General features: G+C 41.9%; 1 protein-coding gene and 1 long non-coding RNA gene across 5 annotated transcripts in view; both read right to left on the bottom strand.

Annotated features, from left to right (window-relative positions):
- Nucleotides 1-16324, bottom strand: part of PPP3CA (protein phosphatase 3 catalytic subunit alpha) — a 184613-nt gene extending 168289 nt beyond the window's left edge. For all 3 annotated transcript variants that reach the window (XM_018072715.2, XM_018072722.2, XM_018072729.3), the window contains exon 1: nt 16160-16324. In XM_018072715.2, the coding sequence (XP_017928204.1) occupies nt 16160-16217 (58 nt within the window). In that variant the 5' untranslated portion in view covers nt 16218-16324. The remainder of the gene's footprint in view (nt 1-16159) is intronic.
- Nucleotides 16325-19069: 2745 nt separating this feature from the next.
- Nucleotides 19070-24540, bottom strand: LOC115307634. Of its 2 annotated transcripts, none has more exons than XR_003915956.1 (4): nt 24236-24540; nt 22725-22784; nt 19593-19679; nt 19070-19544 (listed from the first exon to the last, which is right to left on the bottom strand). It is a non-coding gene; the product is annotated as an uncharacterized LOC115307634 (long non-coding RNA). The 2 variants fall into 2 exon arrangements; XR_003915957.1 differs by lacking the exon at nt 24236-24540 and adding an exon at nt 23426-23445.
- Between the last annotated feature and the right edge of the window lie 572 nt (nt 24541-25112).

Raw genomic sequence — 25112 nt, 5'->3', positions numbered from 1 at the left:
AACGGGAAACAAACCAGGACATAAACTTGAAAGGCAAAAATATATAAGGCAGCTACAGCATGTGCGTGTGTACATAAGAAGCTTTACTGTAATCACAGTTATTGTAAATATTTCAAGTACCCTGATTACAGAAGGTGACAACATGCATTCCAGTCATCACAATTTTCTTGGTATAGGAGAAGAGTATGACGTTAGACAGGCCATATTAACACAGATTTTACAGCAGTTAAGTCACAAAAGCAACAAAACATCCTTTTTTTTTTCATTAAGACTCCAAACTTGCATATAAACGGAAAGAAAAAAAGAGTCATATACAAACATATACATTTTTCTAACGTGTTTTTTGATTTTGAGGGCAGTTTTTTTGTTTGTTTTGGTTTTTTATTATCTTTTTTTAATAACCGAAAAGCATTCCTTTGGGTTAACTCAGGAAGAAATTCATTCATTTTCAGTAAAGAGTTAGTAACTTGGGACCTAAAACTTTTCCAGGGTTGAAAACAGACAAAAAGTTCTCTAAAGCTTCAAAATCTATCCAGTACATAGCAAAAAATATTAACGCTATTGCCTCTGCAAGATCTGCCTGGCCACACAACTACCCACAGCTATTCCCCGGAAGTTAAAGGCTAAAAAGAAAATTGATGGGGTTTTAAGTAGAAAGCTTTTAACACTCACCTTTCCCTTATACAATGGTTCTGGTTCAAATACTGCCTCTTCTGCTGCAATATCTGTGAAGCAGAAACAGGCACACGGACACTGACAGGGGATGTCTATCAGAAGCAAACTAGCAGCATGCCTGGTGTTTACAATTCAATAGCAAACACCCAGGCTACTTTTATTTCCATTTCAGAAGTAAAGGTTGGAAGCACCTGTTGAACTAAGAGAAGAGGTTGTAGGATATTACAGTCCTGCCATGTACAAACACATTGGCTATATAGACCTCTTTTGTTCTGGTGGTTTCTTTCAAGAGTAAGGGGGGGTTGGAGGGCAGTCACCAAAAACAAACAAAAAACCCCATGACACTACTTTCAATGAGAACTCCAGGAGTTAAACAGTTTCCAAGTATTACTCCCAAATTTATAGATTACTGTTTAAAAACTGATGCTCAGGAAGGAAAAGGAACACTTTGAAAGAAACTGTTTTCATCACAATAATCTGCAGTACTCTATTAACACAAACTCAGGCAAACATAATTCACTTTGTAGTTAAAACAGTCACGAAGGGATTTTTTTTGCATTCTTTGGCTAGATAGGCCATCTGATCTCACCGACTTTTCAAGCTGACTCAGCTGCTCTGCACATTAGAAAAAGTATTATTACTGCCACAAGTTATCTCTGAATAAAGATAAAACCTGCATTTTTTAAGCCAAAAAAATGTTTCTGCTAAACCTTTAGGGAGACAGTTAAAATCCCGGCCACGCATCAAGGCACAGAAAGAATCCACTGCCCTCCCACAGCCTTTTATTTTCTGGGAATCATGATAGAACCAGGGTTTAGTTCTGCCAGTTTTGTTATATTAAGACTTCTTTTTTTGCCTCAAGTCTTACGAAACCATGGTAATTTGTTAGTATTTGCTGATAAAATTATTTATGAGAAGCAGCTTGCATCATCCGTTCAGATAAAGTAAGGCACAAACTGAAGTCAGCTTTTAATCTTGCTCTATGTATCAGAGCATCAGGATACTGGAGATTCTCAACAACAGATCCCAGCATCATATATCTCTCATCATAAATAAAGACATTTTAATGGCTATACATTAACATTTCCTCCATGGTCACTCTAAAGACATTTTTCATTTAATATGATCCATAGAAACAACTTCCTCTGGTGACTTACTTGTGACTATGACAGGTGTCCACTGTGCTAAAAAGCCTTCTCTTTGCATGGCCTGTACATGAGCAGGAGATAATGGCATAACCGTCAGAGCCACTTAAAAAAAAAAAATGTCCTGCAGCACAACTAAATGAGATATCCCTGGAATAGCCACTCATGCTTCAGGTAGGTGAAGACATGCTATTAACAGCACCTGCAGGCTGTTGGGCTTTCCCATCTGCTCTTGATTTCCATCTATTCAAAGCACCTCTTCAGCTCCTTTGGTGTGTTTAATCTGCCAAGAACATCCTTCCAGGTCATGATATTTATGTTAAACCTAACTTCTTCCTTCTTTTGTTTGTTTTTTTTTTTTTTTTAGTATCTTTAAGGAAACCTTCAACACTCTACTTGCCTTTTTGCAACCAGAGGTTCTCCAGAACAAGTGACCTTTTAACATATGCTTTTCTAATTACAAATAATTATGTCAAAGACTTATTGGCTGCACTAGCAAGCCCCTTTACCAGTTGCTGTTCAGTGTGCTGCAAAGACAGTGCATGCATTTAAACTTCTTTCATAGGGATGTGTGCTGCCCCAGGGTTTTACTTTACAGCATGATCTATAGTATAGCAAGGCAATTCACACTTTAAACTGCAGTATTTGTCTATCTTTCTTCTCAAACATATCAAGTCAACTGAGCAAAGCTGGAAGCTGCATTAGCACGACAAAAAATTATCTCCATTATCCAGATTATTAATCCATGAAGGTGATTCCACCTACAGAACCTGCTCAAAGCTTCTACAATGGTAGCTCTACCAACTTTTTTGAGGCAGTCAGCATAATTTTGTCACACAAACTTTTCTAGGTGTTTATTTTCATTCCCTGTCACCCACATCAAGAGATTCCCTTACCACAGGTTTGATTTTACTTTTACACATGCAAGATTCAGGTATTTCCTAGTCAGGTTTAAGGGGCAACATGCATCTTCAGAAGGAAAAAAAAAAAAAAATATGCTGCAGAGTATCAGAGCTGAAAGGCGATTGCCATCGCCCTCAGTTTCAACTGTTGTGCCACTATGGAAAAATCAAATGAACCAAGTAAAAGACAACCACTTCTTTCCACTAGATAGAAGATTTTTAATGGTTATATCAGAAGCATTGTAATAACTATGAAAGATTTATATATAAAAGTTTCTTTTCCCTTTTTCTTACCATTGCCCAAAGCAAAGTACAGTAGTAAGACTCTCTGTCCCTACTTTCCAGGTACACCAAACTACAGAGCTACACATGATCAGGAGACTCTGAAACTAGTCAAGAGTGACCTATGCAAATGTTTTGCCAGCAACGCTGCTAGCTACATATGGTAGTATCAATTAAAAAATTAGTATGATTTCCTAATGTAACATATCTTGCTACTATTTCAAAATAATTATTTGCATTGTGGAGCCTCATAATCACACAAAGTACTCTTCCTGTAGAACACCTTATTAGCAAACATAACCTTTTATTTCTAGAGGGAGATTTCTGTATTTCATTTTTGGTCGAAAGGTCTGTGAGTTGATAAAGTGTTCTAACTGTCAATTTAAGGAAGTTTAGTAAAAGATGATCACAGAATGGCTGAGGTTGAAAAGGGACCTCTGGAGGTCAGCTGATCTAACACCTGTGCTCAAGCAGGGCAACCTACAGCCAGCTGCCCAGGGCCACATCAAGATGGTTTTTGAATGATTCCAAGGATGGAGACTCCACAACCTCTCTGGGCAGCCTGTGGTAGTTTGAAAACCAAAAAATTCACTCACTGCAAGAGCTATAAGTTTGTGCCTGTTATCTCTTGCCCTGTCAGAGCCTGGCTCCCCCTTCTCTATATCCTTCAACCAGCTTTTATATACATGGATGAGGCCTCTTTGAGCCTTGTGTCCTGCAGGTTGAATGGCCCCAGCTCTCTCAGCTTCTCCTCATATTAAAGATGTCCCAGTCCCAAGGCTGTCTTTGTGGACCTGCACTGAACTTGTTCCAGTATGCCCAAGCCTTTCCCACACTGGGGAAACCAGAACTGGATGTGGCACTCCAGGCCACATGGCCTCACCCATGCTGAGCAGAAGGGGAGATTCACCTCCATCAACCTGCTGGCAACCATCTTCCTAATGCAGCCCAGAAGGCTGTTGGCAAATTCACTAAGATGACCTATAAAACGCTCTGTCTCCATAAATCAAGGGGTGGGGGAAAAGAGTCTAACACACAATCAGAAGCCATAGCAACTGGATTATAACCAAAATGATATCTGCAGAGTAACTGATGGGCAGTACTTCTAAGATTAGCCTAGGTCTAATACTGTCTGTGACAACAGGATACGAGATGTGAGGTTAACACAGTACAGAAAATGCGCTTAAGATTTTAACAACAGTAGTATCCTTCATCTTCTCTGTGGTAAACAAACAGTATTTACACATGAGGTAAGTGTCACTTGAGATTCAGAGCTCCAGGGAAGGAACAGTACCTCGCTTAAAAGGATAAAAGCATACTACTCCCTAACGTGCAATTTCTTTGTATGTATAAATTAACTTTTATGTACTTTTATATTTCACACAAACCGTCAGATATGGAACAATATGGAGCTGAGAGTCCAGAAAAGGGCCATTAAGATGATCTAAGGAATTGAGGCATCCCTCCTCTGATGAAAAGCTGAGAGAGCTGGTGCTGGACCAGATGACCTCCAGAGATCCCTCCCAGCCTCAACTATTCTGTGCTTCTGTGAAGTTGCCAGAGCTCATGCTTTTTCATTGAGAGTGATTAAGAAAGTTACTTTGACACACTATTCATAAAAATTAAGGATATGCTATTTCTCCAGTGAAGTGGAAAGCAAAAAATTAAACTATAACGGAAAAAAAAAAAACCACACCTGATAAGGTAGTCAACAGAGATCAGCTAAAACTGATCTCTCAACTGAAATGAATTCAGGTTCTTCCCCTTTTGTAGTACAAGTATGGGTTTTTTTGAGTTCACTCTTTTCCTCTGTCTACCAAAAGCAACCTCATGCGCAAAAGACAGCATCTTAAAAGGCATTTTCCCCTCCTTGTTACTGATAAAGCAAGGACACACAAAAGTTGTTACACTTAACAGAAACTATAAGCACTTTATCTCCGTAAATTCCCATTAAAGATGCAGAAAGCTCATTCTCTGATAATCTAAACCTAATTTAGGGTTATATACACAGAGTAGACGAGTAACTAAAAATTTCACCAACTGCCTTTGCCAGTTCTATGCTTGTTAAGAGTCAAGCTCTCTAGTAGCTACTGCACAGCTTCCCGCCCTGCTGCACAGACACCTCCAAGACACTCACCTGACCCAAGAGAACTCATTAGGCAAAGTACTCCCAAAGCAGCTCTTTGCTTTGGATTTCTAAACTAGACAGGATTCCCTAAGTAACACTTCACTGCACTGAAAACACATGCCCTTGCCTACTGTGCTCTTCATTTCTTCTTCCCAAACTCCCCATCTGTAGGCCTAATACACCTCATTATGCCATTAGGCTCCCCTCTAGTAGTCACAGACACCACCACTTCTGTGACATGGAATAGAAGGTTTCTCAAGCAAGAAAATAATGTTCCCACACAGATCTGGTATGTACATCTTTAGTACTACCAGTGTGATTTTAATATTAAGACTTACTCTATTATACCAGAAAAATAAGTTAAAACATATAAATTTATATATCTAAAACTTATAGAAATAAGTTTTATTTAAGGTAACGCAAATGTGTTCATTACTGAATAAAACTCCTTTGTAAAGGGACACAGGAAAAATGTACACGTAATAAAGCCTTCTACTCGTTTTTCCAATGATAAAAAACAACCATACACACATACACAGAAAACATTTTAGACCACACAGCAACAGAATGGCAAACTATTTCTTAGCAAACCAGCCACTCACAAGCAGATAAGTCCCTTCTCACTTAGTACCTGAGAGCATCACAAAGTAGAAAGGCACTTAGCTCAGTCTTACAATAAGAGCTAATGCTGTACTGTCCTAAGCTGCATAAGATCAGATGTAACAAAGCAGTTTAAACCAAAGAGAAATCATGCATTGAAAAGGAAGGCCAAAATAAGAAATCCTAGGATGACAACTTGATTCACAGTTTACTCAAGTTAATGAAAAGACTCCAACTCCTGCAGATTTCAGCGAGTTATGAAACAGGTCCTGCAGAGGGAAATGTTCCAAGTCACAAACAGCAATGCCATATTTTGATACCTAATTGCCACCACTGCCTCTGAAGAAATCCCTGGTGTAAAATAGAGAACAAATACAATAATCTTGCCTTCTCATTTTAAAAATGGCATGAAAGGAACAACAAAAGAAAGTTATTGAAGAGAACTAGATTGTTCCCAGCTGTTGTCATAAAATACTACAGCTGTTCATGTCATTGCAGCTAATGACCAGTTGCACTTTTTCAAATATTGTAACACAGTATGACCATTGTAATCTATATCAAACTGAAACTTGGCAAGCATCATGGAAAAGAGACTAAAAAACTCTTTAAATTCTGTTTGATTTTTTTTTAAATTTCTGTTCCTGGGTTGGTTTTGTGTGTTTTGAGGGGACAGGGAAGGATTTTTTATGAATGGTTCTGTATTCAAATTGTCAATTATGTTCAACTGCTTAAAAAATCATGGCAAATAAAGGTATTAAATTATCAAAATTGTCTTTTTCAGTAATAAAAACAGAATTCAGCCAATAAATCCTAAATTTTTTGTTGAAAAGAGGTCTGCTGACTAAAAGTATCCCAAGTTCAAAGAGGATGATGAAACATCCCTTCTCTGAAGCCAATAACAGGGTTTGGCTTCCCCATCTAGAAGCTTTTAATTGTTTTGTTAACTGTATTATATATGAACCAAATCAGATTTTTCATGAAGACTCAAATGCAAAGAAAAGGTTAAAACAGAAATCCCCATATATAGAGATGCAGAAAGAATTTTCAGATACAACTCTCTCTACTGAAGCATTACTCCTTGACAGATGGAGAAAAAGCTAGAGGAACGCACGTATTCCCACATAAAATCTCCACAGAACCTGAAACATACTATTTCAAGTAATTTCATGTCATTTCTCAAGAAAATGGAAGAGTATAGGTTCCTCTCTAGCCATGTGTCTTCCCTTCCAAAATCATCCATACAGGGCTATAGACCAGAAAGAGATCACAAGCTCCTGAACTGCCTTATTTTTTTCCCCCTAGTTGCCAAGAATCGCTGATTCATGAAAAAAACCTGCCATTCAGTTTATCAGTTTCTCCACGTTAGGACACAAAAACACTTCCAGAGGAATTCCAAATACTTCAGAAAGACTACCACCTAATAATACACCGCATACATCCATTATCATAGGCACCAACCTGGGACTCAATAACAAGAAACAAAACACGGCCACAACAAAAGAACAATAGAAATTAAGCTTCCTTATTCAAAGAAAGACAGAAATAATTGTTAAATGTGTGGTTATAACCAAACATAGCAATGGATAACATGTTAGAAGCTAACCCTCTTTCTCTCACTTAGGACCATGTAACTAGACTGCAAAGGATTTCCTTCCAAATGATGGTTACTGCAAAATATGAACAACTCTGAAACTTTGCTTTATGCAGCCATACAGTTTCTATAAAGTCATACAACCTACCTTCAAAGACACTCACTAAAGTCTAAATTAAAAATAAAAATCTAATCACACACTAAATTAGGCCAAAAACCTGTAGTTTGGATTCTATTAATTAAGCCTATCAAACAATGCCCAGAGTGAGTGTTAAATGACTGTCTGCAGCATCACATCTGCACAACCCATTATTAACGCTTGTTATTTTCACTATTCCAATCAGAAGTTCAAAGTGCACTTCCTTTCTTGTGGTAACATTCTGCAGGCTTGATACTTTTGTGCAATTAGCCAGTATTAGAGTCAACATTATTTGCTCCACAGCAAGTTAGCTATATTTTTTTGTTTCACTCCATCAGTTCTACAATGTACAACAGTCAAGAGAACTCAAAACAAGTATTTTGGTCAAGAGGAATCTGATGCAAAAAAATTCTGAATGCCCCTGAAAGATGGGATGAAGAAAAATAACCATGTGTACAATACTGGCATAGTTGTATCAAAACTTGTCTCCATCGGTACATGTTTAATCCCATTACAGCAGTTTTTAATTTTGAAAGCCTAATTTTATTAAGCCACCATATATGCCTATCTGAAAGATGAAAAAATAGCTATTACTATAAGATTTAATACAACCATTTTTTAGCATTTTTTTTCTTCTGTTTGCCTCAAAGATTTAGTACTCCATGTCTCCATGCAAATCAGGTTCTGCACCTTTTATGCTTAAAGTTTATGGTGGGGGATTTAAAATTCACTCATCTGTGGTGAACTTCAGGGGTTTTTTTAAGTATTACCAACTTGACCAAATCTTACCTTTCATTGCTAACTAACTTCTGTGTCTGATTACAAAGACACCAAAGCAGAAGTGCTTATACCACCTCCCTTCCACATTAACCAAAAAACACGGCTGTCTATGCTAGCTCTAAGAGCTTTTTGCAAACTATGTGAGTTAAAACTAACAGTCACACTAGGAGTTTTCAACATTACCACTAAGAAACCTACAGGCAGCAGCTGAACTGCAAAATAGAGACATCCTTCTGTTACAAGCTGGGTAGAGCTTGAGCAGCACACTGACAGTGGAGCTATTCACTGAAAACTACAGAGTCAGCAGCTGGCTGCAGAGTTACAATAGAAGTCTCAGAAAAGGCAAAATATACTTCCCCTATTCTCATGGGTTTCCCCAGGCACCTACAGATGCACTGAAGGAAAGACACGGTGTTCACTGAACTTCTTGCATTAGGTACACACATCCACATTACCCAAATCTACCAGGAAGCACTTAAGCAGCTTGACACATCTAGTAAAAAGCATGAGAGCAATAAGGAGACAAGAGTTTGCAGAAATACAGGACAAGAATAGACAGGAAAAGAAAGGGTATATTGAAACAAGAGAGGGAGAAAGCATTAGAAAAAACCAACTCGCTGAAAAGAAAAGCTGTAAAAGAAGTTCAGTACAGCACAAAGTAGAAAGAAGTTTCAGTTGTACATAATTCTCAAACTAAATATTTTCAAAAACTCATTAAGTACACCCTAAAAGGAAAGAACGCCATCTACACCTTAAGCACATGCGATCCCCAGACACACAGGAACTAACTTCCACCACTTTTGTTATCTAGTGCCTTTCCACTTTGCTCCTCCTCCTCTCCAGCTCCAAACATAAACAGTATTAGCTGGAAATTAGTTGGAGATGATGCTGGCATCATCTAAGACAGTCATCTTCTCCTCATACAAGAGTGTTGCCATATCAGTGTTACCGTGCCTAATCTCTCTTATAAAGATATCAGTCAGTTTAAAATGCACAAAGATGAGTGTCAAGGAGGTACTACTCTGGAGGTGTTATTTCAACAGTGGCAGCTCTCTGGGGGAGGAGTAAGTAGGGTAAGAATAACTGGTTCAGACTTTTACCTTTAAAAGGAAAATTTACCATCACAGAATTTATTGTCTCCCTGTTTCTCCACATATGATCTCCTGTCTCTTCCTTCATTCAGTAATTATAGGAAAACAACAAGTATGTACCTGGAATACTACCTCCAGCAGTTATACATCTGAATCTACAACCTGAGTGGCAGACCACTCAACTTACGTGAACTAGACTGCACATACACTACAGTGTTTTTCAAAACCGGGATGATACTCAGTACTTGTGGAAAGTATCCATAAAATGATCTTTTTGAGGGAAAGTCAAGGTATATGACTGATTATCAGAACAGGAAATTATTTTAGTATTCAGCTGAAGAACCATTGTGAAATCACAGCTTGCATTTGACTCATGAAACCACATACAAAAGAATACAAGAAGACACCTTTTTATGAAGATGATTTGAAGTGGCTTTTACTTCAGAAACTTGTGGCTTCTTTTATGGCATACAGTAAGCGTTAAGCGGTATCTCCCTATCTTAAAATACTCTTAAGGAAGTAATTTTCTCCACATTCCTTGAAGCTATAAAGAACAAACTATCCCCCACTACATGCTGCTTCAACATCCCTGAGAAGCCTCAGATAAATTAATATTCATATTTAAAAGGAGCACCAAATTTAAATTCTAGTCCTGATTTTGTACATTTAAGTACAAGCCACTCAGCAAAACAGAAAAATCAGAGGGAAAAAAAAAAAAGGAAAGATCGAAGTTACAGGTGCTTACTTATTCATTGACATTACTCAAAATTACTTTTGATAGAAAATCCCTTTAGAAATACCAAACAGAAAGAATGTGCTGAGTTCTAGAAGTCATGGAACCACAAAAAGATAATTTAAAATATCAAGTTATATAATCAACGGTAAATATATTTTGCACTTGATCTTCCAGTCACAACCTGCAGAGAAACACAAGCATAACCATGCAACTATCATCTCTAAGAAGGATATATGTGATGGAAGTAAATACCATTCAATTTGGGAATGGATAACAGAGAGAAAACAACTGTTCTATACAACATCCCTCCTATGGAAAATTATATCAACTGGCTTATATTTTCCAGTGAAGTTAAATGCTGATATTATCCAGTATAAACTCCTCTTTCAAGATTCTCATCACCACTAGTGGTATCAAAAGCATCAGCTCCCTTGCTAGGCTCAGTCAAAAAGAGCAGGCAACAGAAGATAGCTTTAGCCAAAGCGGAATTCAGAAGTATACAAAAGGTTTTTAACACATAAACAAGGCAATTTTGTTCCTCATCTCGTATCAGTCCCGAGGCTCAGCACATTCAGCAAGCCACTCTCATCACAGAGGATGAGAAAAGCCTACCAACTATGCAGTGCAGCAATAGCTACATAAGAAAGGCACCCTTCAGTGTGAGCACATTTTCCTCCTATACTTACATAGCAGAAGACTTGTTTCACTAAAGGGCTTATTTACAAAACGATCTTGATGACTAAGAGGCCCAGTTGAGTTCATAAATCAAAATAAATCACCAGCTTTATTACGGAGTTGTCAAGCACTTTGGCTTTGTTTCAGTTTCTCAGTACCGCAATCCTTCACAAGTGTTATATGCCTGTCACACACACATACAAGTTTACACGGTGTAAAACCTACCAACACCGCAATATCCAAGATGCATCCAGTTGACAGAATCCACTAGTCTTTCAAATATTAACTGAAGTTTTGACCACAAGATAAGAACAAGGCAGTTACATATAGGAAAAAATATCAAGTAACACACCAACCTTGTTTTATTTCCTAAACAACCATCAAGTCTATGCAAGTATTTTCAGTTGTTTGCTGCTCTCACACAGTTTGCTTCATGAAGGTACCAGGGAATCTGCAACTACAGAGTTACCAATGCTGAGGTGGATGTACACCCATTCCTTCAAATGAAGGTAGAAGTGGATGGAGGAGAGCAGATAATCCCCAACTGTACCAGTGTCACCTTTCTGGTGTAGTTGAAGATGGATTCTCTAGTTAATAACACTCCTTAAAACCAGATGCAGGCTTTTTCAGAGCAAGTAAGTACATTCCTAAGTACTAAAAGGATAAATTAACTAAAAGAAAAATGAAGTCGGTTTCCTATGCCAATAGTTACAGCTACAAAGTAACTCCCCTTTTCTTCATGAAGACTGGGTAGATGCTGAATCTTCAGCATCCTCAAAAGACAGGCACATCACCATTTACTCACATTTACACCAAAATATATACGAAATTCACCAGCACTATCAACATTCAAGTCATCACACAATTACTCAAAAACCACTAAAGAGCAGCCCAGCACTTGTAGGACACACCTCTGCTGGAAAAGCTGAACTTGATTCACAGAGTCTGTCTCTCTGCAATTGCAGACTTCTGCAATTCACCAGTGCTGGATTCCAGCCTGGAGTACAAACCTTTGGCGAGTACACACAAGTCTCCCTGGACTAATGGGAATTAGCAATGAAGTGTAGAGTTTCCATTATTGACAGCAATTTTACCTTTCACAAATCTGAAATTAACACTGATGGCAAACACATAATATGAATGCCAGTTCACGATCAATATTACAAACAACTGTCAGCCTGCACATTAGAAGAGCATTAACAATGACAGTTTGAAATTTAGAGACAGCAGAGACTGGTGTCTAGTTTTATTGTATGCTATCAATTGTTGGTATAACTGTGTACACCTTGGCATGCAAAGTACAAGAGGAAAGGACACTGCCAACACCAAGGTTCACAAGCCATGGTTGCAGTCCATCTAAACAGCTGAGACGGAATAATTTTATTAAAACTCTGCTTTCCTTCTAAGAAACAAAAACACACAACAAAACAAACAAACAAACAAAAAGCCCAGAAAAAAACAGAACCAGCTGACCTGCCCCAAAAAAGAAAACCAATCACTGTCCTTGCTAACAGCAAGATTTCCAAGAAATACTGACTTCACTTCTTTGTATGACTACTCCAGTTGACTTTCTAAGTTTTTTACATAGGATTCTCTGCTTTAGAGCAATATTTCTAGGAGGCAGTAATGCAACACTAACTACTGTGAGGACGTCCAGTAACATGATACATGGCTTTTTCTTCCGTGTCGGTGGGGCTCAAATCTTGCCAATGTCAGTAGTGACCAAAAGCTGTTGACATCAGGCAGCTGTTATGTGACCCACGAGGAATGAGTTAGTATCCTCAGTCTAGTTTTTCCTGGACAGGTATTCCTACCTTCACAAGAATAACCAAGCCCACACTCTGACTGGCAAGCCTCAGGAGTCAGAAGCAGCATGGATAAGGAGTAGCTCAGTCCTGAAGGAGAACAAGAACTTAAAGACAGCTCTGTTGAGATGAAAGCTGCATCATACCTCTAACAAAAAGGCAAGGAACTTCATAAGTACATCAAGTCAGCATATCCTGCATCAGTATGTTGTCCTGAGCCTCGATCCAACAAACTTCTGAAAATACCTGAACATACAAGTTTATCTTGCAGTCAACAGACCAAAGGGTTGCTCCTCTACAGAATCACAAAAGTCTGAGAATAAAGGTGAATTGTCTAATTTGCATCACAACATATATACCATTTTAAGGAGAGCACAAGGGTAAATCAAAAAAGTACCTCTCAAGCCATAACCATAAGAGCATCCTCTGGATTCACTCAATTCTGGACTAGTTCAACAAAATAGATGATTTTGTCAATTTTAACAACAGTTAATTTGCTTCTGAAAACTTAACAATATACACAAACTTGAATTTCTTCTTGACACTGCTCATTACACAACAGTGTCAGGTCTGCCTAACAGAGGTTGGGAGGAAACCAGGACGTTGCAAACATGAGGGGCTCCTAAGCCTTTTTCCCCTCTCCCCAAAGCATGTTTTGAGTCAAATCAGTTTAAGCACAGTTCAGACAATTCAATAAGCAAAGCAAAACAAGTGTGAGATGAAGTCCTTGCCTATGGAAATTCCCCGCTTTTCAGTATATTTGAGCATTTTAAGCATGAGAAACAAACAAAAAAAAAAAAAAAAAAAAACACCAACCAAAAACCCACAGTAACCCCTCAAAGAAGCAGCTCTCAGCCACGAGCAATCTGCACAAAGCTACTGCAACTGTAAACCCCCCCCAAGCCCGTCCCACTGTTACGTAACAGTGCCAAGCCAGGATTTTCACCAGCCAGCCCAGAATTACTCTTAGAAGGAAACATTTCCTGCCATGCACGAACATTAGAAAGCATTTTTCAAAAATATCAACATAATAAAAACAAGCAAAAAAACCCCACGCACATGCAAACAGAAGAAAAAATTTAATCTAGAGTATACATTAAAAGCACTTCCTTTTCAAGCAAGGTCTTATGTGATATTCTAACATAAAAGTTGTTTTATCAGGTTATATTTTAGCAGTGTCAGAATATCTGTCATTATAAAAACAAGACTCTCCAACTACTTCCACAGCTATTTACAAGGTACCTTTTTTAATTATACTTGATTCCTTTAACTTTGCAAGCCTATTTCAGTTGTTCATCTTAAGAAGGTACTGTCCCATAGGATAGATGCAGCGAAGTGATCTTTTCCTACCTCTGTTACCACCAATTTTCTCAGTAGATTTCCTTACTGTCTATATGCAGGCAGTGTGAAGTGCCTATGATGCAGCAAAGAATAATCCTATTAAGAATCAGTTTACTGTGTACTAGTGTCTTCAGATGCTATTTTAAGACCTTAAAAGGATTTCACTATTTAATAGAGGGCTGAACCAGTTAAACAAATCTTCACATCTCCACTGAAACACTCACATTACGAAAGAACAGTTACCAAGGGGAGATAACACCCAAGCAGCATGTATGTTCTGTTCTTTCTGTTCAAGACTTTAACTCAGTTTAAGAAAATCAGCTTCTGTTTTAGTTACATTATGAAAATATCTAACTATATATTCTGCTAAGTTTTCTTAGAAATACTCTTTTTAGATGTTTGAGATGTTTACGTGTGTGAAAAATGCAAAGAGCAACTGTTGGCAAAATGCATTAAGATGTGCTGAAACCACTGAGGGTTTCATAAATATTGAGATAATTCCTACTCAGAATGAACACCAACATAAGCCAAAGGAAGTTCTGCCATAGCAAAGATCAGGTCATTTGGTCATGTGTTAGGACCACAGCAGACCAAGGAAATTAAAAAAAAAAAAAATTAGCCATCCCATAATCATGAAGAAGTCCTCCCAACAGGATGGTCATTTGTTGTTTCTACAGAAGAATCAGCTAAACATAGCAGTTCCAGGCTTCTAAAGCCTACTCTTGGCGCAATATAAAACTAACTATTTAAAAAGTAAATATTCCAGATATTAAAAGGCAAAGGTGAATTTCCAAGTAATTCTAAAAAAATTTTCTTGTACTTATGTTTCTTACACCATCTGAAGATCTACAATTTCCTTTGGAGGAGAATAAAATGAAGTAAAAGGGCAAAAGGTTTAAGAAGGTAAGAGTAAACATAAACACAAACATAAACAACACATCTTTCCAAATAATATTTACATTGAGTGCTTAATTTTTATATACACTCATGTAAATACAGGAGTGTATATATTTCAAGGCCATTTCCATTTCTTGCCTCCCGGGATGTGTACAGATGCATTCTGCACCTAGGATTTGTGCTGTGCACCATAACACTCGGTACTGGTATACGGGTTATAACCTAACAGGATGAAATATACTATAGCCAAGTGCATCCAGCTATGTGACCAGTGCAGAAAGGAGGGAAAAAACAACCAAACAAAAAGAACCCAATCCACAAACACACAAAAAACCCCAGACCACTAAATACACACGCACTTCATACATACTAAGAAACGCACAAGTGCAATTTAAATGAGGCACTACTCCAGGAAGATAGACCTTGGTCTGTACCGCAGGGCACAGTGTGTTGTTAACCCAAACTCTAATTGGTTTATACGGCCGAGGCTGGCAGCACACGCACATCTTCGGAACAGAGCAAAAATCATGGAGCCGATGCGCGTTTGTGCCGAGCACCCCCATGCACATCTGCAGGCACACGCGGGAGCACGGCCACGCTACGCCCGCGGGATAACTTCACATCCACGCAGGCCGGGCCGTCAGCAGAAGACGGCGATGGAGGAGGAGGAGGACGGAAGCAGCCTCGCCGCCTCCCTACAGCGCCCGCGGCCCGCGCCACAGCCCGACCCCTCCCGCGCCGGCATCCCCGCCGCGGGGTTGATGCGGCGGCCCTGCGCGGAGCGGGGGAACGGGGCAGCCGGGTCCGGGCGCGCCGGTCCCCCGCAGCGCGCTCGGTGCGGGAGCGGAGCCCGCGCTGCTGTGCGCGGGGAGGTGTTCAGAGCATCCTCGCTGCATGCCGGGGGTAGCAGCACGGCAGTGACAAGCGGCGGCGCCAGCCTGCAGGGGGGGCTCCGCGGAGCGCAGCCCGGAGAAAGAGGAGGTGGAGGAAGGGGGGATGCCCGGAGGAGCTGGCGGGCTGGGGAAGGGAGCCGAGCCCTGCCCCCCTCTCCCCCAGGCACCGGGGCGGGGGAGGAAGCTGGGGCTCCCTCTCTCTCTCTCACGCCAGCCCTGTGCAGCGCCTTTCAAGGGCGGAGAGGGGGAGGGCGGCGGGGGGGAGGAGGGGGGGAAATGCTGCAATGTAGCGCCGGGCGGGCAGTCGAGGGAAAGCCGCAACCCTCCACTGGGGCCCGGCGCAAGCCCCCGGCCGAGCCACCGCTCGAGCGCCGCGCCGGCGGCAGCCCCACGGTACCTGCCCGGGGCGGGGACGGCTGAGGCACGGACGCGACCAGCGGACGACCCGCCGAAAAGGGCGGCCGGGGCGCAGCACCCACCTTTCACCACCCTGTCCGTCGTCGATAACTTGGGATCAACGGCCTTATGCTCCGACATGTCCGGCGGCCGGGGAGGCGGCGAGGCTCTCCCCCCTCGGGCAGGGCAGGCGCGGGCTTGAGGACGGGGGCGCCGCTGCCGGTCACGGCTCCGGCTCCTCCGCTGCGCCGAAGTTTCCCGTCCCGCCGTCCGCTCGGCTGGCTCGTCTGGCTCTGCCGCGCGGTGCCTTCCTCCTTCGTCTTCCTCCACCCCCGTCCTCCTCTTCCTCCTCCAGTTAATTATTGCTCGCTTTCAATCACGCCTCCGGGCTGTGTAGGACGGCTCGCTCTTCCCCCCCCCGCCAAAGACCCCCGCGACAACACCCGCGCCGGGGGCGGCTGTCAGCAGCGCCGGCAGAAAAGCCGCGAGTGGACGCTGGGCAGCAGGAACGCCAGGTTGCACACGCAGCGGCCAGCCCTTGCGCTTCCTTCCTCCGCGGGCGCGCCCGCTCCGGCTCTCCCGCCGCCACCACCGCCGCCCCGCACCAGACCGGGGATGCGGATCCGTGTCTTGCCCGCGGCGCCCCCCGCAGCGGTCTGTCCCCGGCTGCGCTCGACACCGGGCCGCCGGGCCCCGCGCCGCTGCCAAACGCTCCCGCCGCCGCAGCCCCCGCGCCGCCGCCCGGCCCCGCCCGCGGGCTCCCGCTCCCGCGCGCCCCATTGGCCAGCCGCGGCGCTGCCCACTCACTGTCAGCCGCCCCCGCCCCGCGCAGCGTCCGCACCGCCCAGGTGCGCCCTGCGCCCGCCCGCGCGCGCGGCACCCGGCGGCGGGGCCAGCGCAATCCCGCGGGGAGCGGTGGCCGCCACCGCGCGTAATGCCCGTGGGGGGGAGACTTCTTGTCGGCCCGGCGGGCAGGCGGCGGCCGCTTCCACCGCGGAACCGCGCCGGGCCGCGCCTGCGGCAGGGGCCCCCCCGCCCCGCCCGGGTCCCACCTGCCCCCAGGGGGTGCCCGCCCCGGGGTGGGGCGTCCCCGGAGCGCTGTCACGCAGGTACAGGCACGCGCGCAGCCAGGGCTGGCCTGCGACGGAAAGGAATCTTTCTTAGATAACATCCTTCAGCCGAGGGGTTGCTGATGTATCCCCCGGGGAAGAGGCTCGGGTGGAGGAAAAGCGCACCCATCTCCCCCAGCTCGGTATCTCGCCCGGCGCACCTGGCGCAGGCCAGCTCGGCGAACGGGGCAGAGCTCGGCCTTGCTGCTGGGGCCCGTCCGGCACCACCGCCTCCTTAAATTGTCCTGCAAGGGCAAACACAATGGTCAAACATGGGTGAGAAATGTTCGCCGCCCCCGGTTGGAAGACAACAAACAACTCTTCGTCTTTCTTCTTAGAGGATTGGAAAGTAATTTGCATCTGTGACACTGTCCCCCCATGGTTCCAGACAACATAAATATTGTTTAGGGCTTGTTTATACATGTAGTTGTTCAGGAGGAGCTGTTCCTGACTAATTTCATGACTAATTTCCAGAATAAGGCTAAGCTGTTCCGGTTTAGTATAACACTGTGAGTTTTAATTAAAGACGAAAATAGGGCACACCTATTCTTGAAGAGGGATGTTTACAGAATTGTTGTTGAATAACTTCTGTGTACGTGAGCCAAGAATCAACAGACACCTAAACCGGCTTCCCATTTCCCTCCAGGCTGATGTACAAGTTGCTCGCTTTGCAGATACTATTGCTTTAGAAAGCCACAAAGAAAATAAGATGGCAGTTATGACACATATTCTCTGCTTTGATTTGCCTGACATTTTTAGGGGACATTTTGTTGGCTGTCTGTGGTATTTTCACTGAACATGGGAAGACATTGTATGTGACTGATACTCAGTACAACAGCATGAGTTCTCAGTGTGTTCCAACAACCATGGTGAGCTCTGTGTGCTGTGACCATCCTCTTATCATCCCAGGGGCACAAACTAGCTGGGTAATAAAGTTGCCATCTGAGATTCCTATCTCAGTGGTAACACAAGAATATGAAACAGAGCTTGTGCTCAAGCAAGGGTATTTTATGTATGCCCAGAAAAACCCTGAAGCCCGTGACAAGTATGCAGAAACCTCCCCATATGTTAGGCATACTTCATGAAGTGCCAAGTGAACAGAACAATGCGGAGAGAAGAAAAACCTCCATCTTCATCCCCACTGCTGGGAAGCGCTGCTTAGCGGCACTCGATGCTTGGACACAGAAGGAGTAGCAATGTCAGGAATGCAGTATGTCCAGTATTGCCTACACCTTGTGGGCCACAGCTTCATGAGATATGGACAACCAGTTTGTATCTGTTCTTCTGTGACTGCAGGCTGTTTGCGTGAGTCATCTGGATTCGTCTTGATAGGCTGCAGTAAGAGAGACTGGGTCTCTCCAGCTTACACTTGCTCCCCCATTAGTCAGAGAACAAGACTTCAGCTTTGATTTTTTAACAAGAAAGTGTCGTCATTGTTGCTTCTTATATAAGGACATCTGGTGTCATAACTCCAGCATGTCTGTATTAATTCTGAAAGCTATATAGGACTTCTTTTTTTTTAACAATTTTCCTTTGCTTCTAGTTTTCAATTATAACATGCCATCTGGGCTAGGTAAAGTTCTTTCACTTTATCTTGTGGAGGGTCTTGATTATTCATCCGTTGAATGCATTTAGTCTTCCTTTCCAAGGTAGAACCCCCTTTTCAGGTCATTTCTTCTTTAGGAGTTTTCAGATAAGCTTTCATAAGACAAAGGTCAGTATCACTGCTAAATACCTTGTATCATGCCACTTCTTCAAGGTATGACACAGCCAAGATTCAGATCACAGTTATAAGACCTCATGACTACTCTGTCATGGTGTGGTGCAGTCTTTACCCCATGACTTGTTTCAGGAGCAAAATCCTTATCCTTGTTATGAGGAGGGGAAAGGAAGAGAGGAAGAAATCACCAAAGACCGTCTTTGTTCTCTGTTAATGGTGACACACTAGAAATATTCTGTGTTTCAGAACTCTGTTAGTAGTAACAGTAGTATAACCATTCCTTATGACTTACATCTGTCCTTTAAATCCATCTACACAAGTGGTCCTTCATCTTTTCTCACACTCCTGTATCATAGAGGGATTTCTTTTTCATGGGATCTGAGTCCTATTAGATTCCTTTTTCTCATTTAATAGTGGGAGGAGACCATGGAGATCATATCTTTGAATGAAAAGAACCCAGTCAGTTGATTCTGCGAAAATTCTAACACACTTGACCTCTTGCATCACTAATTCCTAGTAGCATCGTTAGTCATTTCATCCTCTGGTAGAATAGAAGCCCAGCATGATACATTGGAAGCTCTGATCTCCTGAAGAGCAGTCACTTCTGATTACCAATTTTGAAGACAAGCTCTGTGAGAGCTGGGGGAGAAAGAATTTTTTTCAAGTCTGGAATAAGTCAGTACCCACCTCTTTGCCTCAGATGAGCAATTCTTTTCCATTTTAGCTGAGACATGACAATTCTTTTAAGCAGCTCTGGAAAGTAGCAGCATCCAGCTGAAGTGGAAGAAGGAATAAATGCCCATACAATAAGAAGCCAGTAATTTTAAGCCAGACTTTCATGAAGACATACAGACTAATGGATTCCAAACTGCCGTAAGTCCCATGAAAAATTAGCAATCAGATTGTCTTGACTCTATTTCAGCAGCAAGGTAAAGATTATTTTCTAGAAATGTAACCATGCTTTTGCACACTGACTCAACCAATTAAGATAGTGTTTTAAAGTATTGATAGTAAGAGATAGTGTTTAAAATTTTAATCATTATTATTAGAGAAAAACTCTTCTAGCTACAGGGATCTGTTCTTCATGCATTAGTTTTAGCCTCTGGAAGTTCTGGCTTCACATGTAATAAATGTAAGTTTGACAGTATCTTGGAAGTAAGGGGGAATTAGGGAGGGCTCTTGAGTACTATGATGGCTGGATGGAAAATATGTGCAGTGAGGTTAGTCTGGATAATGGTGCTGCCTTAACAGATGATTTTCCTGATTTTTCTTTTAAGAGAGCTTTGTAATTGTTTCAGTTTACTTCCCCTCAGTGTAAAAATTACTGGGGATTCTCAACATCCGTTATCTGGGTCTATTGCCTAGGCCATATTCTCTATAACATAGTTGTCTACAAGATTAAAACCACTACGTACTAGTCTATGTTGACAGTGTGTTTTCAGGAGATGCTCCAGAGTGGAATCAATGTCCTGTTACAACTCACAGTCACAACACAGACTACAAGCACCTAAAACTTTCAAAAGAACTAGACTCATCTACATTTGACTAAAATAAATTTGATACCAAGAGCTGTATACTAGCCTTGGAAAGCCAGTATAATTTATCAGTACTCCACATGTCATTTGGTTCCATCTTATCCAAGAGAGGAAATTCACCCCATTGTAGAGAGCCTATAGAGAGGACCATATAGCAATTTAGATCACTATCAATGGGCTCTGACTGAGGATTTTTTTGACAAATGTTTTCTCACTCTTATTCTGCCTCAGCGCACAAGAGGGAGATAGATAAAGGGCCTGGAGCAAGTAACAATTCTTTGTATTATCCATGTGTTTTCTGGCTATGTTTGCAAAGAGACATAAAGTTCAGATGGCAAAACACAGACATATAATCCATCACTAAATGTATCCTCTCCTTTCCTCACATGTGGTCTTCATGTGTCCACTGCGGGCACTTTACCTGTTGCATCATCGGCCTCTCTGGAGCTTCGCATGTTTTCCACCAGCATACATCTGTTGGGCTTTTGGTTTGGCTAATTATACAGGTTCTGGATTTGGTTCTGAAGCTTTCGGCAGAATTTATACACACTGTTAATGATACTGTGCCTTGTTCAGAAAGCAAAGCAAAATAGATAATTCTACAGAGAGTCGTGGAAGTGGTGATACCAAAATGAATTGTGTTGCAATAAAATGCAAGCAATGGCATCTGGAATACAGGAGATGGAAAGCAGGTTAGCTAAAATTCCGAGATGCTGAATCAACATGGAAAACAGTAACAACTGGTGCCATGAAAAGTTATACAGAGCTTGACTGATATTTGAAAAGTCAACAAATAGTAGAAGAAAAGAACACAAGTGAGAGAAAATAACCTTGAGCCCTGGAAATGGTTATACCCCCTACCAAAGCTGGCCTGCTTACAACAGGTTTCAATACCAAAGAAGCATAACTGTGGTCATCTAAGGTTGCGAATGAATATTTGCATTCAGATTAAGCCTCTGGTGCAAAAGTGATCCACAAGTCATGCTTGTAATCCCTGACAGCATGCAGATTCAAGAGGAATCTTGCAAGGGACTTCCACATCTGTCCCCATTTCAATACTGCTGAGAAGCAAGCTAATCAAGTTTCTTCCACTGCAGTTTCAGATTTCTTAAGAGGCACACATACTTTCATCAGACTACTCCACTAAGTCTAAAGGTGCAGACCAGGTTAGAATTAAGTTTGGATACAAAGAGAGTGAAGCCAGCATAAGAATAAATCAAGACACCAGAGATGGAAGGAGTCATCCCAAACTGAAAAGGATAGTCAGAAAGTCATAGAGCCAGAAGTTTGAAAACCAAAGAGTCCTTGTTATAAGTCAAGTCAGGGCTGGGACAAGGTGAGGTATAGGAGCATAACACAAAGGGAGCAGGAACCAGGAATCAAGACTAAGCAAACAAGAATGAAAGGCAAGAGAGTCAGAAGCAAAACTACAGCCAAATGGCACTGCAGACTGCCAAGAGCAACTGGTGGAGTTGCCTGACACATCTGCTATTAGAGGAAATTGGCCAAGCTTTAGCTCCTGCACAGCTGGGCCACAGTCCCAGTTGCCCTATTGCATCCAGCTGCAGGGCCAGTAGCCCAGGCAGAGCCCAACAGTGTGGTTAAATGTGCATCGACTTAAAACTTGATCTGCAGGAATAGCTTGTCTCTATAAAATTTTCTGGTGCAAGCAACAACTTTAACTCAACTTAAGTATCCAGTAGAACACTGCACTGATTTGCCTAAGTGTGTTTAAAATTACTGCTTTAATTAAGCACTGCAAGTTTGTGCAGTGAAAATGCCTTACTACAGAAGAAATAGATGTATCTGAAGGCAGGCAACAGTGCCAAGATTCCCAGAAGTGGAAAGACATCCCCTCATCTCCCCCTACTGGTGTGCACGTCCCCGCGCCTCTGTGGAGTGAGGAGGAGCAGCTACCTCCTCTGCTCTGCCTGTGCCAGTATTTCGTGAAACTGAAAGAATCACAGAATATGCTGTGTTGGAAGGGACCCACAAGGATTGTCGAGTCCAACCCTTAGCCGTGCACAGGACCCTTGGGAGCAGCTTCCAGCATAGAACTGTTCTCAAGATGCTGGCAACAACTTAAAACCACAGTCCTCCTATCAAGAATTAGTCATTTGCTCCCAGAGAGTTCATTCTGCAGACTTTGGTTGTTGATTAGATGTTGCTTTTAGTGGGAGACTACAGAATACAGATTTTGCAAAGGGCTTTAAGATGTTATCCCAGTGAATATTAAAATCTTCTAGAAAATATAAATTAAGAAAGGAATAGAAAGAAAGCTCACTGTTTTTAAAGATGTTTGTGCAGTACATTATGACAAACATCAATCATGACAGACGAATGCCTGTTGAGAGAAAGGAACAATATTTGAGAGAAATGGGAACAGCAAAATAACAAGATACATGTTCATTTTGTATTATAAGTATCTAATATATAGCTAATTTAACTCTGGTGTGTTATGAAAAACTACTAGTGGCAGAAGCAGCTGAAGAGATCCTGAAGACATGATACTCAGTATGTTTAATACCCAGGATGCTTTTCTGCCTCCTTTTTCGGGAGCAATGCTGTTGACAGAGACACAAGAACAAAGAGGAATGTGTGTAACTGCTTTTGCAAAAGTAAGTCTTATTTGTTTTCATAAAGATATCATGATTTATTATTTATTTTTGCTGCTTTTATGGTCAGAAAACAGTATAGAGTAAATCCCTGCCACTTTAAAAGTAACATGCATGGAACACATCCTGGAGTAAATGATTTATTCAAGTGCCATCAATGCCAGCTGAGGGCTCAGTGGTAACAGACCATAACTGGTGCGTAGAGTGAGATAATTAATCACAATAAGTTGATATTCAAGGAACAAACACTGAAAACTTTAATTTAGTTGCCAAAACCTCTCAAAATATAAAGTGTCTTGTGATGTATTATTTAAAGAAGCATAGTGAATATGAAAAGAAACAATGGAAAGAAAGTGTTTTCCATACTGACCTCCTGTGCTATGTCTTTTCCTAGGAACTTTGGAATGGAAAAAAAGGACAGAACAACACGATCTCTGAATGTATGTTTGTAAAAATCTCAAATATTTACAAAGCAAAACACTGAAACCTGGATATTAACATACAGTTTAAGGAGCTCTAATGAATACAATTGCAATATTGAATTAGATGTAAATAACTTATTCAAGTTAGCTTAGTGGTAACATTACGAAATATAAAAATCTTCAATTAATTTTCAGTCAGACTGACCATAATTTATACATTGGAAATCCAGATTCTCACTTACCCTAAAGCTTTAAACTGCTGTAAGATGCAAAGCTGTTTTATAAGGGTTATAAGTTACACTTACATTCACTTAAAATATATTTTATATTCCCAGGGTGATGTAGAGCAGCCCTAATGTAAGGGAGAACCAGGTTTCTAATTGACTACAAGCATTCTCAACCAAGGATGCAAATTCAGTGCAGTCTTAACCAACTGCTGCAAAGGGACTCTGCCACTGTAGCAGTGCCCTACTAGTCAGTCTCACAAGGCTTGCCTGCAGGGCAGCTTGCAAGATTAGGTATTAATATCCTTAAAAAACCAACAGAATTATCAACAACCAAACTTTCCTCTCCTCCCCCATGCACCTATGTCATGCAAAAACATCAGTCTCAGGCATGCCACATAACATCCTTTCAATCATATTTTAATCAAATTGCTTTTCATCAGCTCCTCAAATTTTATGTAAGAAGAAGCACATGATCTACTTTAATCTTTCCTCCTCCTCCTTCACTTCTCAAAAGAAAGTTTCAGTGCTTACTCAAAGAATGGCATTCAGCACAGCAACAGACACATAAATCTTCTGAATTGCTAAAAAACTGCTACCCAGAGACTGGTATGGCTCTAGATTATGACAATCAAGTGCACGGGACTGGAGAACACAGTTAAAAAACACTCGGATAATAAATTTTCCTTTTAAAGGATCCTTAGCAGCAAAGATGCAAGGGTTATTGATGAGTTAGAAATGGTGGGAGTGCTGAGAACAGTCATGTAGGAATTAAGGTATCACCCCTCAAAAAGGTGGTGGGATCAATAGCCCATCTGAAGTGCATCTACAGCAATGCACATGACACAGGCAACTAACAGGAGGAGGTGGAAGCTGTGGTGAATCTATGACATAGTTGCCATCATGGCAACAGGGTGGGATGATTCACACCACTGGAGTGTTGCAATGGATGCCTGTAAACTCTTCAGAAGGGATAGGCAAGACAGAGAGGTGATGGGATAGCCCTGTATGTTAGGGAGTGGTTTGATTGCCTAGAGCTTAATGATAGAGACATTAGGGCTGAGTGTTTATGGGCAAGTATCAGGGGAAAGCCAACAAGGCAGGGATCATGGTGTGAGTCTGTTATAGACCACCCAACCAGGATGAAGTGGCAGAGGAAATATTCTATAAGCAGCTGGGTGAAGTCTGCTAATCACTAGCCCTTGTTCTCATAGGGGACTTCAGTTTACCAGATGTCTGCTGGAAATACAACACTGCAGAGGGGAATCAGTCTAAGTGGCTTCTGGAACTTATGGAGGGCAACTTCCTGGCACAGTGAGCACACTTGTTCCCCCTGGTGAGGGAACACACTAGGGAAGGTGTCCCACTGGACTTGCTGGTTTTGAATAGAGAAGGACTGATGGGTGATGTG

The sequence above is a fragment of the Manacus vitellinus genome, unplaced genomic scaffold, assembly GCF_001715985.3.
Source record: "Manacus vitellinus isolate BGI_N305 unplaced genomic scaffold, ASM171598v3 scaffold_0_pilon, whole genome shotgun sequence".
Taxonomy (NCBI): domain Eukaryota; kingdom Metazoa; phylum Chordata; class Aves; order Passeriformes; family Pipridae; genus Manacus; species Manacus vitellinus.
The sequence above is the reverse complement of the archived record's forward strand: the minus strand, read 5'-3'. Positions and strand labels throughout refer to the sequence as shown.